At 38.5% G+C, this 16,834-nt stretch overlaps 1 protein-coding gene across 2 annotated transcripts in view; it reads right to left on the bottom strand.

Annotated features, from left to right (window-relative positions):
- LOC127443202 (histone deacetylase complex subunit SAP130-like) overlaps positions 1 to 16,834 on the bottom strand; it is a 32,089-nt gene that overhangs the window by 12,850 nt on the left and 2,405 nt on the right. For both annotated transcript variants that reach the window (XM_051701795.1, XM_051701796.1), the window contains exons 4-14: positions 16,544 to 16,705; positions 13,189 to 13,312; positions 12,990 to 13,111; positions 12,786 to 12,907; positions 12,531 to 12,675; positions 12,015 to 12,105; positions 11,551 to 11,655; positions 7,628 to 7,769; positions 7,053 to 7,171; positions 6,662 to 6,922; positions 936 to 1,110 (exon numbers count right to left, since the gene is read on the bottom strand). In XM_051701795.1, the coding sequence (XP_051557755.1) occupies positions 936 to 1,110; positions 6,662 to 6,922; positions 7,053 to 7,171; positions 7,628 to 7,769; positions 11,551 to 11,655; positions 12,015 to 12,105; positions 12,531 to 12,675; positions 12,786 to 12,907; positions 12,990 to 13,111; positions 13,189 to 13,312; positions 16,544 to 16,705 (1,568 nt within the window). The remainder of the gene's footprint in view (positions 1 to 935; positions 1,111 to 6,661; positions 6,923 to 7,052; positions 7,172 to 7,627; positions 7,770 to 11,550; positions 11,656 to 12,014; positions 12,106 to 12,530; positions 12,676 to 12,785; positions 12,908 to 12,989; positions 13,112 to 13,188; positions 13,313 to 16,543; positions 16,706 to 16,834) is intronic.

Genomic DNA, 16,834 nt, shown 5'->3' with positions numbered 1-16,834 from the left:
TACTGGAACTTCAAATGCGACCAGTTTCTATGGTCAGATAAAACAAAACAAAAAAAAAGAGATTTTTGGCAGCAAACACCAGAGATGGGTTTAGGAAATGTACCTCATGCCCATGGTTAAATATGGTGGTGGATCTTTAACGTTGTGGGGCTGTTTATATTCCAGAGGTCCTGGACATCTTGTTTGGATACATGGCATCATAGACACTATCAAACACCAACAGATAAAAAATCAAGATCTGACTGCCTCTGCCAGAAAGCTTGATTGGATCTTCCAGCAGGAAATTGATCAAATACAAACTCAAAATCAACACAAAAATGGTCCACTGACCACAAAATCAAAGTTCTGCCATAGCCATCCTAGTCCCCTGACATGAACCCCATTGAAAACCTGTGGGGTGAACTGAAGAGAATAGTCCACCAGCATGGACCTGGGAATTTGAAATATCTGGAGAGATTCTGTATGGAGGAATGGTCTTAGATCCCTTGCCAGGTGTTCTCCAACCTCATCAGGCATTATAGGAGAAGACTCAGAACTGTTATCTTGGCAAAGGGAGATTGCACAAAGTATTGAATGAAAGGGTGCCAATAATTGTGCCACATAAATATTTGACAAAAATATTTGTTTTTTGATCAAACTTGTTGTGTTTGCTATTGTTTGATATCCATTAGAAGATAGATTTTTGTGAATATTTTGAATGAAAGATCAAAAGGATAAACACAATAAAGACATTTTTCACAGCCACCTTTGCTCATATTTACCAAGGGTGCCAATATTTTTGGCCACAACTGTAGGTATGGAATGACATTTGAGAGAGCTATCCCTTTAAATGGTCCTAAAATAATACTTTTTTGCTTTTGGATTTTTGAGTGAAATTTAATATTTCTTCATGAGATAAACCCTAACAGTCAACTAAGTGCCGAGATCATTCTCACCCTTCATTGGCAGGTTTTTTGCGCAGAATGCTAGGTCGAGGGGAAGTCACAAGTGAGGGGGCTCCAGAAATGGCACTCTGATTGTGTGTCTGTGCCATAGTGGTGGCAGGCTGACTGTTGTTAAATGCATTGCTAATAGAGTTAGCTACTAGTGTGGAACCATCAGCCAGCACAACTACAGAAAAAGAACACAAAGGCACTCATCAATACAACATTTTTGATTTAAATAGATCCTAAAGTTAAAGGAGCACTCAGTAAGTTTAGTTTTTTTGCCAATATAGCAGTCATCTTGGACTTATACTGCTATACTGGAACCAAGCGCCATGGATGCAGCGTCATGCAAAAGCAATATTTTCCTGTTACCAATGTAGAAACAAGCTATTCACAGTTAGTCATGATTAATTTATTCAGTGAGCCAATAACAGAGGAGTTATAAAGATAAAGTGAGTAGCATTCGGCTGGTCATATGATCTTAATATGGTGACTCCTGCTGATATGACTGAGTGGTCATGATTTTAAACATATTTTAAAAGTACTATTAATTTATACAGGAGTAAAACTATATAATTTTATATTATATTCTATTAAAATGAGTGCATCTTTAAAAAAATATCACTCAAATACATTATTTTGAGATACCACTTTTTATGACTTCTCAAGAGCTTTAAAACTATAAACCCAGCCCAATTTCAAACAAATTAACTTCATGTCATTTACAGAGCAAGTGTAAGAAAAACTTATGAACTTAAAATCTATTTCAATCCATAGCACATTACCAAGGGATATAACAATGGCATTTGACAACAAAACGTTGTCAAAAGTTCATCACAGTAAACATGCAATGAATACAATGAGTATTGAATATAATGCAATACAAAACAAGCCAGCACTGGCCTAATGATTCAATTAGGGATGCTCAGATCATGATTTTTCAGCCAAAACCGATCACCAACTTCTTGCCATCTTGATCGGCCGATACCACTGCAATACCGAATATGGCTTTACCTGGCGAGCATTTGCGAGTGAAAATTACTGCGCATGTATGGGTAAATTACAGCACGCAGGTGCGAGTGACTTCTGAAACCCGATCAAAACGTATATATCATGAGATTACATACAGGTGCATCTCAATAATTTAGAATGTCGTGGAAAAGTTCATTTATTTCAGTAATTCAACTCAAATTGTGAAACTCGTGTATTAAATAAATTCAATGCACACAGACTGAAGTAGTTTAAGTCTCTGGTTCTTTTAATTGTGATGATTTTGGCTCACATTTAACAAAAACCCACCAATTCACTATCTCAAAAAATTAGAATATGGTGACATGCCAATCAGCTAATCAACTCAAAACACCTGCAAAGGTTTCCTGAGCCTTCAAAATGGTCTCTCAGTTTGGTTCACTAGGCTACACAATCATGGGGAAGACTGCTGATCTGACAGTTGTCCAGAAGACAATCATTGACACCCTTCACAAGGAGGGTAGGCCACAAACATTCATTGCCAAAGAAGCTGGCTGTTCACAGAGTGCTGTATCCAAGCATGTTAATAGAAAGTTGAGTGGAAGGAAAAAGTGTGGAAGAAAAAGATGCACAACCAACCGAGAGAACCGCAGCCTTATGATTGTCCAGCAAAATCGATTCAAGAATTTGGGTGAACTTCACAAGGAATGGACTGAGGCTGGGGTCAAGGCATCAAGACACAGACATGTCAAGGAATTTGGCTACAGTTGTCGTATTCCTCTTGTTAAGCCACTCCTGAACCACAGACAACGTCAGAGACGTCTTACCTGGGCTAAGGAGAAGAAGAACTGGACTGTTGCCCAGTGGTCCAAAGTCCTCTTTTCAGATGAGAGCAAGTTTTGTATTTCATTTGGAAACCAAGGTCCTAGAGTCTGGAGGAAGGGTGGAGAAGCTCATAGCCCAAGTTGCTTGAAGTCCAGTGTTAAGTTTCCACAGTCTCTGATGATTTGGGGTGCAATGTCATCTGCTGGTGTTGGTCCATTGTGTTTTTTGAAAACCAAAGTCACTGCACCCGTTTACCAAGAGATTTTGGAGCACTTCATGCTTCCTTCTGCTGACCAGCTTTTTAAAGATGCTGATTTCATTTTCCAGCAGGATTTGGCACCTGCCCACACTGCCAAAAGCACCAAAAGTTGGTTAAATGACCATGGTGTTGGTGTGCTTGACTGGCCAGCAAACTCACCAGACCTGAACCCCATAGAGAATCTATGGGGTATTGTCAAGATGAAAATGAGAAACAAGAGACCAAAAAATGCAGATGAGCTGAAGGCCACTGTCAAAGAAACCTGGGCCTCCATACCACCTCAACAGTGCCACAAACTGATCACCTCCATGCCACGCCGAATTGAGGCAGTAATTAAAGCAAAAGGAGCCCCTACCAAGTATTGAGTACATATACAGTAAATGAACATACTTTCCAGAAGGCCAACAATTCACTAAAAATGTTTTTTTTATTGGTCTTATGATGTATTCTAATTTTTTGAGATAGTGAATTGGTGGGTTTTTGTTAAATGTGAGCCAAAATCATCACAATTAAAAGAACCAAAGACTTAAACTACTTTATTTAATACACGAGTTTCACAATTTGAGTTGAATTACTGAAATAAATGAACTTTTCCACGACATTCTAATTTATTGAGATGCACCTGTATATTATATAGAGAATATCTGGTGTATAGGAAGAACATTACATAAGTTATTTTGACTTTTGAAAGTTGAGAGAGATTGAGAGTGTGATGGTTCAAATGAAATCCACGTGCCGCTAAGTTTAAATGGGGTTCATTGCTTGTTTTGTTTTTTTATCTAGCAAAATGATGGACATCACATTGAATTACCAAGATTTTCGCAACCTCTGCCCATAGGTATAAAACCCAAAAACACATCACGTCCTGTGTGTACACCCCGATGTGAAATGGATGAGTATTATTTGACAGCACTGTTTTAATTTATTGTTATTTATTTTTAATTTCAAATTGAATTACATTACTTTTATAATAGTGACATTTCACTGGTATTGGTATACTGAAATTTTGCTATTGTGACAGCACTACCCAGTATCTGTTATCTGCCTGGATATGTTATTTACAAAGATGTTGTTTTTTTTAATTGATAAGCACAAGCACACCAAATATTGGTCTTGAAAACAAGGCTTACACAAAACATTATCCATATTAGGATATATTGGCCTATAAAAGAGCCTACAAGGCTTAATGTCAAAGTGAACTTATTTGCAACCCACAGGTGTAATTAATATTAACGTTCTATTATACAACAAATGTAATAATAACGTTAAAACAAAGAAACAATTACTCTGTTTTTAAACAGCTCCTGAATGAACAAAATAAAGCAGTTTTCCACAAGGTAAATTTATTAGCTATAGGCTACCTATTTGTAGTAAGTAGCAAGGGCAGGTACTTTTTTTTATGAATATTAGCATTTCTGTACTTTTTGGGAGACAGTCTATTCTTCTTATCATCTAAAATGTCTCCAGCCATACTGAATAGTCGCTCGCTATTGACACTTGTACAAGGAGTGCAGAGGTAGACCAGCACTGCCTCTGCCAAAATGGGGAACCGGCTTTTATTCCTTTCCCAAAAAGCCAGTTGTTCTAAATCTTGGGATGACATGCTCACAAAGGTACAGATTAATCTCGTGCTGTCGAATCACTCCCTTTGCTAGCATAACTGTCATTTTCCATAAGAATTTCCTTGTGCATATCCTGCAAAAAACTTTGCTGTTGAGCTTTCGTTCTGTGCTCAGATTCTCTCATCTTCTCATCAGAGCTCCCGAGTGGCTGGCTCACTCGTGACTTCAACATTTCACTGAGGAGGGCGCGTGCCTCTGGCCAAACCAAATCATCGAAATATCTATCCTTTTACCTTGTTTTGAGATTAAAAAAAATAAATAAAATAAAAAGAATTATTAATAAATTGTAATTGTTGCTTATTGTTTAATGCAATAAATACTACTTTCACAAACTATTGTCACTCACATCATTTCAACAGGACACCTTATATAGCCCTAAATAAAGCTAAAATAATTTTTTAAATGTTAAAATATTCCTAAAATGCTCATAATAAAATGAAATAAACAGAGACAATTAAACAGTCACTACTTTAGCTATATGTATCCAACAGGGTTTTAATCTTAGATCCCTGGGATCAAGGATCGTAGCCATAATATATAGAGGCTGTCTGTCAATTTTGCTGAACTTTCTTGCAACAGCTTCTAGAAGTGTCTGTTTAGATGCTTTCACTCCTTGGTCTGAGTTGGTTTTTCTCTCAAGGAGATGCTTCTGAGCGCTGATAGATGGGATGACATCAGCCACAGGTGCTGTTGATGAGCTTCTCTCTAATCAATTCTTCAAAAGTTGCAAGAAGGGAAACTATATTTTCAATTAATTTCCACTGTGCAGCAGGTGAAATTCGGGATGTCATAGTCAGCCGTGTAAGCCATCAATGCACGTTTCTGTTTCAGCAGAGATTTGAGCATGTAATACGTGCTATTGCAGCACGTGTCTAAGTCCTTCTGCAACCTTTTAGTTGACTGGCCCAGTTGTTTTATGATATCTCGCAAGCGTGAGTAAGCTTGGGGAGAGTGTATGAAATGTCCAACAATGCGCCTGCCAATAGCCAAAGTATTACAGATTGCGCACTGTGACAGGACTCCCTCAAGAACCACTAGATGCAGAGTATGTGCCATGCATGGCAGGCTGGGTAAGTTGCCATCTCTCATAGCCTTTGCCATATTCTTTGCAATGTCATGCAGTATGACATGCACTTTTTCTTTTGGTATCCCTCATGCTCGAAACAAGTCGTTGTAGGTAGCGACTAAAGCGTCGGCAGTGTGTGTGCCAGGAAATTCCTGCGAGTGGAGAATCACATGCTTGATTTCGAAGTTTTCAGTTATTTAGTGTGCTGTCAGACTTAACATAGATACAGGGGACACACTAGAGCTCCAAATATCAGATGTCAAGCTTATCGCAGTCATATTTTGGTGTAGTAGGCTGTTTATTTGGTGTACACATTTTGATATAACTCCAGTAGAGCTACATCAGTAAAATATTTGCACCCGGGCAGATGATATCGTGGTTCCAAATGTGCGATAAGGTGTTTAAATCCAACGTCTTCCACGACTAACAGTGGGTGGTTATCGATGCCTATGAACTTCATTATCTTCGCTGCTATAGTTTTAGCTTTCTTGCTATCAGCTGTGTAAGGTTCATTCTTTTTCAACGCAACTGTTATTGTTGGTTGATTGAGTTGGTTATGCTGACACCTTTGCACTTGCCTGCTTTTCATATTCGCTGTACGCCTCACGATGAGCCGTTCTTAAGTGTTGAATCAGGTTCGTTGTATTAACCCTTTTGGCTGACGTTCGTCCTTGTGGAATTTTTTTTAAACATACATTGCAAAGGTGAAGACATGGTTGCGGCCCGCGACACTTATTTTTGAGTGTAGGCTCACATTTTTTGCATCATCAAAACAGACCTGTGATCAGTTCACGTGATTGGCCAGGACAAGATACCGCTGATAGATTCATAGAACTTGATTATCGGCCAATATCGATCAGAAGCCGATCAATCGGAGCATCCCAAGATTCAATGCTCCAGTTTTACTCATTTTACGCATATTTGGAATAAAGTGGTGTGGAGAATTAAAAGTGGACCTTAATGTAAAATAAAGAGCTTATCTGAGGCTCCTCACCTGAGGCCTTGGACTCTGTCGGGGGCTGGTTTTGGTTGACTGGTGTAGGCTGAATGCTCGAGGTGGTGATCTGGGCAGACGTATGCAGGCCCTGGGCCGGGATGGGTGTGGGCTGGATGCCCTGTGCTGCCATGGCAGCTGGCTGGATGTTTTGGGTGTTGATCTGGGCAATGCGGTCCACTGTCATCAGCTGCATAGAATTCAGATGAACTGCAGATGCAACTCCAACACCAGTCTGGGCTGGCATGGCTGCACTGGGGGCTGGAGCCATTACCATGTCCACAAAACAAGCAAGCAAACAAATAATTTAAAATCAAAAGCTTTTATTCTATGCTGGTGAATAAATTATTTAGCTTTATTTAACATAAACTTCAATAAGCACCAGTGGTACCTGGATATGGGCGTATGGACGACATAGAGCTGGTGATGGGGGTGTATGTGTGGGTCAGTGGGTATGGGGCTGATGGGTAGGTGGGCAGGAAATACTGGAACTGCACTGGAACAGATTGTCTGTAGAAGGCCATAAAACATTACATAATTATCAGGGCATTAGTTACCCTAATTTAGCCTTGCACCTGATCTATGAAGATAATCAAAAAATATCTGATGCATTATCACATTTAGCCAGTTTACAGCAAAAACACACTTAAAATGTAAAGCAAGTAAATTCTCCTCATTGGGAGAATTCTGGGGTTTGGAACATGGAAGAAAACTACAGAAAATCCAATCTATTACACTTCCATGACTTTCCAAATGGGGAAAAAAGAGAGAGAGATTACGTGGGTCAGAAGAGAGAAAAATGCCAAATTTACTGTCACTCTCTCAGCAGTTGTTTTTGAAATCCCATTGTAACAGTAGAGAGTTTGAATTAATGCCAGGGTAATATAACACAAAGAATAATGTTGTAAATGTATTCTATACATTTAAAAAATAAAAAAAAGTTAATAAGCCTTATATTTTGTTTACCTGTTGTCAGTGCGGTTCTCCATGGTGATGGGGTTGGGAGAGGAGCGATGACTAGAAATAGGGATGAGGTTGCCCCTCTCTCCAGGGTATTCAGACTGGATACGTGGTGATGTGTGTGTGATGGGCTGCGGGACCACCTTAGCTAAAAGGGACAAGAGCAATGGACACTCTTTACCATTTAACAAGCAAAATGTTTTCCTGGAAATCTGCTCGTAAAAAGATTTCTACGTGAACATTGCGTCTCCGACATTCAAACCTCAAAAGTTTTATTGATCACATTTCACTTTTAAAATGTCATAGTTTAAATCAATAAATAGATTTATAGGTCCAGAAGGTTAGTCACAAGCAAATGATAATCCGCTCAAGAGGTCACTAAAATTATGTTTTCAGATAAAAAATGTTTTATTGATTCATACCAGTTAACAAAGAAAAGCAAAACATATTCACAGAATCAACATTTAACCCCCACTATTACCCCTCCCCCTCCAAATCCCCAACCCCATCCTGACACTCAACAAACATTACTGTGGTCAAACATGAATATACACACAAAAAAACAAACAAACAAACAAAAAATTATCACACAGATTTAAAACTATAGTTCTCTCTCCACTGCCCCTCCCAGAGAGCCCTCCAAGAACGCCAAATAGCTGCCCCATTTCCCATCAAAGGAATCCAAGTTCCCCAGCTTTCTAGAGGACACTTCCTCAAAAGCCGCCACCCTCCCCATCTCCATGCACCACTCTTGAAATGAGGGCACTCCAGCTGACTTCCATCCCCTTAAAACAATCTGTCTGCCGATCATAACACTGGTTAGGACCCAATTTTTTATGTGTTTATCTGCTATATTGATGACCGCCCCATTGCCTAAAATACAGATTCTGGGGCAAAATTATATTTGAGTGCCAAATACGTTACACATAATACTCTGAACCTTCAACCAAAATTCTTGGCTGCAATGCGAGTACCACAAAATAACTTACTCAACTGACTTTATGAAGGACATCGCTTGCTGTGGGCATGTGAATGCTTTACGGCCATATTTAGCATCTATTCTCAATTTGGCTGAGAACATCAGTGCAAAATCGATGTAAGAGTTTCTTGCATTCCCTGAATCGATCACGTTTCTCTCATCGAATTCGCAAAGTCTGGGAACAAGAAAATGCTGTGGTTCTTCCAAAAAAGCCTTCCTTTACTCCTCGCTTGCGTAACACAAGATCTTTATTGGATGATCTCAGAAATTTGTCCAGAATTGATCGGGGCCTGTCTCCCTCAGCGTATCGCTGAGCTGGAATCCTGTGAGCTCACTCGATTTCCAACTTATGGCCTGTTATGTCAAGCAGATTCGGAAAGAGCCCGTCCAGGAATTTCACCATATCCTGATCCTATTTACTCTTCGGCCTCAGGAATTCCGATGATTCGGATGTTATTCCGCCGGCTACGGTTCTCCATGTCCTCCAACTTCTCCCAGACATGCTCCAAATCCACTTTGGTCGCTAGCGGATTAGCAGATTATTCCCTCTCCGATGACTCCAGATAATCGATTCATTTTTCGACATCCCCCACTCTTGTAACCACCTCAGAGAATTTCATCTCCATGGCAGTGATCGATCAACGTATTACAGCAAGATCCTCCAAGTCAGCAATGACCTTCGTCATCATTGCCGACATGTTCAATATCTCTCGCCGAATTTCCCTAATTTCTCTGACCAAATTGACTCACAGGCTCGGGGCCTTATTGGGGGTGTCAGCTTGAGCACGTAAGTGTCTTTTAATGGCTCCAGAGCCCGAGGATTTTGAATTCTTTGACGTATTGTCCTAGAACAGTTATGTAACGGAGTGTATCGAATCTCACCGGTTTATGTCATTAATAGTGTTAAAACTAGCAAAGTGATCCGTCCAAAACTATGTTTTAATAATACAAGTAAACAACAAAAAAAACAAAAAAAAAGGAAAAGGGTAAAATGTCAAAATTAGGAATGTGCGCAACTAATCGATTAATCAAGTACTCGTTCAGCTTATATTTGAGTAGTAAAAACACTACTCAAATATTGCAATTTTATTTTTATATGTGCCTTTGCCATGAAACTGCTTCTCTCAATTTAAAGGAGCACTCAGTAACGTTTGTGTTTGTGTCATGTCGGACTTACACTGACACCTAGAGGCTTGGATGCAGCATAATTAAAATCAATAGTTCTCAGTTTCAGATGCTATAGTAGAAATGTAGTATTCACAGTCAGCCATGATTACTTTAATCAATGAGTGAAAGTGTCAAATAACAGTCGGTTACTGAGATTCAGCAAGTAGTATTTGGCTGGTCATGTGATTCTAACATGGCAGACCCAATGTGTGGATCCTCTCCATGTAGAAAAAAACAGCTTTCAGATAGTTACTGATATGAATGGAGTCTTTATTTTAATGTAAAAGGTCATGATTTCCCACATATATTGCAAAATAACATGTCTTTAGGAGGAAAACATTACTGAGTGGAGTGGTGGTGGCTAGTGGGCTAAATCACAGAACTGGTAAGCAAAAGGTTGACTGTTCGATCCCCACAGCCACCAGCATTGTGTCCTTAAGCAAGGCACTTAACTCCAGGTTGCTCCAGGGGGATTGTCCATGTAATAAGGGCACATCCAAAGTCACTTTGGATAAAAAAAACATCTGCCAAATGCATAAATGTATATGAGTGCACCATCAATCTTGCCGGTACAATGCATTAGTTGGCGCTGTGTATGCATGACGCTGTTAAAGGAATAGTTTACCCAAAAAGAAAATTGCCATCATTTCAAGTGTTTGTATAGGTCTGCGCGGGACTGTTTTTTTCATCCTGCTCCCGCAAGTTTTTATCCTGCACCTGAACACTCCCACTGAATTTTAAAATGTTCACCCGCTCCCTGCCTACAGTGATTTTCTTCCCGACCGCTCCCTTTCCCGCAACCTCATATTTGTTTTCCACATAGGGCAAAAGCCATACAAATAGACAACATGTATGCACAAATTACGTTTTATTTTTCTGTTATTGCTATTATCAGATGGCGCGTGACTTGATGCCCATCTGACTTGCCTGAGGTTGGTTTCTTAACACTTAAATTTACAATTTTCCAGTCCCAGTTTCACATCCTTTGATGACAAAGTGTGTCCACACTTTGCTCTGCCATTCTTGGAAAGTGCCAATGACTATAGCCTGCTCTAAATATTGGATAATTTGATGCACTTGTTGTGTGCACATTTTTACGTTGGATTTTCTGTTTATTGTTATCAAAAATAAATTTTAAAATAAAAATTATTATTATAATTTTTTTGCATTCAAGAATTAATAGCCTAATATAAAAATAGATATCCACATCTGATTTTTTAGGCTCTTCTCTGACCGCTTGCTCACACACACAACTCATGTATGTACCATCCGCTACCGCCTTCAACTCGGAAATGTAATCCCGTGCCACAAGAAATCTGATCGGGTCCTGTGGGAGTTCCGTGGGAATGCAGAACTCTAGATTGTATCGCTTCAGAAGACTTGGAATGTATGTTTCTATGTGCGAGTGCAAATGTTTTTGCTTATAATTTGAATGTGAATCTAGATGTGGATGTTTGTGCATAGTGCTCATTTTTAAATAAGAAAAAAAGGTTAAAGGTTGAACTTAAATTCTAAATTTCAAGTAATCAATGACTTGTTTTCTTATGAGAGGACTCCACTACAAAATTACTATAAATGCTCATCCCTAGTCAGAATCATTTTGTAGACCAAACATTTTATTACATTATATTTGAATGTTGCAATGTCTTACGAATGTGAACAATAAGTCCTAAATATCTCTAGCATTGCATACCAAATTTACAACCTTAGACGATATAGCAATAGCTCTGTTCTACTAGAAAGAACTACAAACCCAGAGCAGATGAACTAATAATTTTCTTACCCACAGGGATGGTGGATGTGGTCAATGCTGTAGCATGAGAGGAGTGGGAGGCTACCGCCATACTGACAATGTTGCTACTGGATATTTGGGTGTGGGCCGTTGAGCCTGAAAAGTGGTGTGCAAATTAAGCATGTAAATATTTGCATCGAAAGCAATTCAATTTGATTACATTCTTTAGAAAACGATACAATGCACCATTAATTTGACACTTGGTCACAATTTGGTTTGATTCTATAATTTTGGTAAAATTCACTAAAGTTTTACAACTGAAAATAGGACAAGAACTGAATGTTTGGATAATAAATTCATTTTTAACATATTTGGAATCTTATAGTAATTATCATTGATTATTAACTTCCACAATCTAAAATTTGTTTTCATTGTAAGACTGACGCATCGCAAAACATACTGGGAATCAACATGATTTGCATACATACTGAATCACAGGTGTAATACAGATCTACCTGTTGTAGTGGGTGATGGTGCCGTGTTGGTAGCCTGAATGGGAGCCACAGTTGCTGCAGCAACAGGTGTCACAGTGCTAAAAATGGGCTTCTACAAGAGTGAGAATCAAAAAAAGGAGGTATAACATGTCTGTCACTTCCATTTGAAAATATACTGAAAAAATTACATACTTCAGCTTCCTTTTGGATGGTAAAATAGTCTCGAATCCCGGCTTTAATATGCAGAGACAATTATAAGTAAGTCATTTGTTGATTGATTTCACCTAAAAGTGTAACACTGTGGCGCTATCCAAACATTTCTTTGTATGTTTGCATGGCTTGTCCAGCCCAACACAGCAACACTGGTTCAACTAAGTGAGTCAAGTGAGTTTGGGGCAAGACTATCTGCTTGTACAACCAATGTGAGGGGTTTCTGGGCACATAAACATTGGTTATTTTTTGTAAATTCCATATGGTGAGGCTAGTGGCCCCGTAATTTAAAACCTAAGCTTTAAAAATAAAATAAAAAAATTCAACCTGTGCAACAGAGTGAGGCAGGGCTTTTTGAGCAGAAATGGCAGGGTGTGGGGGCAGGTTGATCCGTGTGGGTGTGTCCCGTGAGTGCGGAGGTCTTTGAATACTCAGTGTCGCTTGGGAAGGGTGGATTGTCAGTGCCGAGCAACTACAATCCAGAAAGATAAAATCAGACAGTTTTATCTTGCCTACAAGGCTAATTCTTATAAAATCAGTGCATGTGCATTTTGTTTTTTATCCAAAGTGTATTTGTCTTACCTATGTGCCATGTCTCCAGAGTGGGCAACCACTGTGGTGATAACTGGAGACTGAGGTCTGGTGGCAGTCACTGGCACTACTGTAGGCAGCACTGCCGTAGAGGTAGTGATTATGGGCCGGGACTGTAACAGACAAGAGATTATTAGTTATGTATGCATTTCATCAGGCTCCGTTACCTTATGCATTAAATATGATAAGCTGTACCTGAATTGGTTGGTGAATAATATGCTGGACAGTAGGCTGGCCTGTGGCAGAGCTCGGACCAGCTGCTGGTCTCAGCACTGTGGTTCCTTTGGTGCTTGACATTACAGCAGCAGCAGCAGCTCCTGTGACCACATTACAAATCCAGTCAGAGCACTGACAATAATATTGGAAGAAATACCAGGCTGGCCGGCAAACTCACCTCTGGGTAAATGAGAGGTGAAGGGATGCTGAGGAGCGGCAGAGGATCCGATCTGCAGTGCAGGAGCTCCACTGCGGATGATCTGAACATTGGTCATCAGATGATGCAGGTTACTAGTGTGACCCTGATTGTGAAACATAAAACATTTTAAAACAAACCAAAAGTCACAGTCTAAATAATATAATAAAAGCATATATATAACCAGTTACTTTTGAGGAGCCAAATGAAACAAAATACAGAGCGTGTCAGACTAGTTTCGTTATCCCACCTTGTTTCGCAAATCATGTGTATGAGTGTGTTAAGATAGATTTGTTTTTAAAAGCATCTGTGAATTAAACTTTGGGAGCAAAATTGGCATTAGTGTTCTGATCACAAGTGGTGATTTGGTGATCTGACTTGTGTTTGGACTTCGAGGGGAGGGTCTCTGATTTCATGACAACATGCATGAATAACTATGTCAGTGTGTTACTACATGATAATAAACTAGGGACGCACCGATGTATTAGCTGCCGATATTTATCGGCTAATTACTGAACAAATTAAAACCATCGGCAAATCGGTTATAAGCATGAAAACGCTGATATGAAAAACCGATGGTTGATTTATAATTATTTAGTAACACAGTAAAAACTCTGTGAATTTAAATGCACAATCCAGAAATAATAATAGCCACAATATGTAGAAGGGTTGGCACTTCTAAGAACGTGTAATATTTTTTTTTCTTTCTCGTTCTCACGTTAAAACCTCCATAAATGGACGTGAGAGTTGTGAAAGCGGCACTTGCCTATAGGGTACATGATGAGGGAAACATCTAAATGCTTTAAAACCAGCAGCATTTAATTGATTGACTGAATTAAGATTGAAATCACAATATGGAGCATTTTCCAAATGGCATTTTTGCACCGTTGAAGGGCAGTGCGGAAAGGTGACGCCACTTGAAGTGTCGTTCCAATCGAAAGTAAAAAAAAAAATAAAAAATAATACAAAAGTTTCAGGAAGGAGCTTCCACAAGGCTGTTAGCAAAGGTTACATTTATACAGCAATGCCGTACTCCCTTCAGAGTGCTCACATCAAGAGCTCTGTCCTTCGGGGTGAGTAGGGCATAGGGATGATCACTTTCAACTGGAATTTGCCCATGGCTTTGCATGGTTACTAAACCTTTCAAATAAACCTTTAAAATATAATCTGCACTCAGTGCTTCAGTCAGCGCTGTGTGAGCAAGCAGTGCCCTCAAGCGGTCTGGATGGCATTTTCCATTATATTACTTTATTTTTCATAAATGACAATTTTGTTCATGTTGACATTTCCGTGGCAGTGCCCAACATATGCATGACATGAATTTGTAATGTTCTATTACATACAGTACATACATATAAATTGTGAGTTCTGTTGTGTTGAACTGCAAAAACAGACATGCAAAATGTTTTAGTACAAAATAATATATTTATTTTATCAATCATCGTGTTATTATATTTAGTTATTTTTTGTATCTTTTTTTATTATTTATTTATCTTTCATTGCAGCTCTCTTTAAAATTTTGGCCTGTGTTCAACAGATCCAATCCATGTTCAATGGAAATTATTTACTGTTAGAATGTCCAGCAAAAAAGCTTTTGTATCACTTTGTACATTTTTAAAGCATCATTTCTAAGTAAAACTGTGATCTGATAACAAAATAAGGTAAGTGGCAAAATATCGGTATAGTTATCAGCCTATAATTTTTTTATAAAATCGGTATCAGTCAAAAAAATTCATATTGGTGCATCCCTATAATAAACAGCAAAAAAGTCATAAAAGACAAAGGAAGCACACAAAAAAACCCAGCACACTGTTTCTCCGAGATGCAGTTGAAATTTAATCGAAAAACGTAACATTTCGAGCTAAATTTTTCATTATTTTAGTGCAGTACCAGTATTAACCTGATCTTCAGACGTGTGTGCTTGTCATCTGTCTCATCATGTTGATATCAGACACACTGAAAAAGTTTTGTGAAGTTCTCACGCTTTTATATGTATTCGCTTTTTCAAAAAAACTCAGATAGCATGCTTATTTCCTTTTAAAGATGCATGCAACCGATAAGTTGAAACTCTTGACTCAAATGTGGTCACGTGTTTTTTACCACCTCCATTTTCAGTGATCAGACGTTTCAGTTAGCGTTTTTACACCAATTATGCTTAATAAGCCGACAACGTGTGTGGTCATGTCAACACATTAAATGGCTTTCCTTTATCGGTGTAAAGTCTTAAACCACTTAAGAATATACTGATCAACATGAGTAGATTTTTGCCCATTACCCTGATTTCGCGTGGCATGTAAACACCTTTACCAGTGTTCCTACCGGCTTATCCAATGTATGCAAGTGTTGAGATCATGCCTCTTCACAGTTTGAAGTCAAAAGCAGAGAATAACTCGACTATTTCAAATCTCATGTAAACACTGTTTTCTTGCTTTGTCTGATTTTTTTAAATAAGATGATTTTTGGGAGTTATCAGTGTATTGGTGTGCATGAAAATGGGCTCAATGATCAGATAACAAAACGTTTTGGACCCCATTTCCACCTGTATTTAGCGCAGACCACTTGTGATCGGATCACCAAAAAAGCATCTAAATACCAGGTGCAAACGGGGTCTCAGAACCATTTCAAAACTATTAGTTTCAAAGAATTGTCAGTGAATCAATTAATGATTTAATTCATTTGCATTATCACTCAAAAAATACTGCAGTTGAAATTCTTCATGTGGCATTTTACATATACAGTATTTAAATGTTTTGGTTTGCTTGTGATACCTTATACAAGGTTTTTTTTTTAAATGCCTTTTTTTATTTTTGTATTATTATATCTGGACCGACTAAGTTAATCTTTTCAAAAGTGTTCGTCAAATAATTTCCATTTCCTCAAGGAATTAAAACCATCACAATACAATATAATACGCTTCAGAGACAGTGGACTCTGGTATGAGGCACCAAATTGGGGATCTTCGCCTGAATAAATGCTTTAGAAAAAATATATGTAGCTAAATATTGCTGTTTATTACAATGTATTGTTATATTGCTGCATATAACTGAATATTATATTTTCATTTATGAAAAACAATGTGCATTATGATTATTTTTAACTATATTTTTTACTGCATTTCAGTACATTAAACACTTGAATCTACTTGGTAATAATGGCTGTTTGGTTGAAATGATGGTAGCTCTGATTGAAAAATGTTTCAAAACAAATTCTGAAATATCATGATATATATCAAACATCGTCAAAAGGCTGAAAAAAAAAAAAAAAAATTAAGATATAATTGTTAATCTATATCATACAGCCCTAATTCAGATTTATCTGATCAAAAACTACCACCAACCTGCTGACCACTGATGGTTGCTACAGGAATACTGGAGGCCTGTGGAGTCTCCATGGTAGCAGTGATATGACCAGGCACCTTAGGGGGTAGAGTGAGGTGGCCTGGTGTTGACACAGGTGCTGGAGCTATCATTCGGCTTGGCATGGGTGTCTTTAAAGCAGACTATATCAAACAGAAGAGAGATGTAAGGACAAGTACTTCCTTTTTTTTTTTTTGCATTTACTTAAATCTGTCTTCTGCAAACTAATTTATGGAAAGGGCGGTAGACAAGGTTCCTACCCTTTTTGCCCA

The sequence above is a fragment of the Myxocyprinus asiaticus genome, chromosome 6, assembly GCF_019703515.2.
Source record: "Myxocyprinus asiaticus isolate MX2 ecotype Aquarium Trade chromosome 6, UBuf_Myxa_2, whole genome shotgun sequence".
NCBI lineage: Eukaryota > Metazoa > Chordata > Actinopteri > Cypriniformes > Catostomidae > Myxocyprinus > Myxocyprinus asiaticus.
This window is presented reverse-complemented; position numbering and strand designations above follow the sequence as displayed.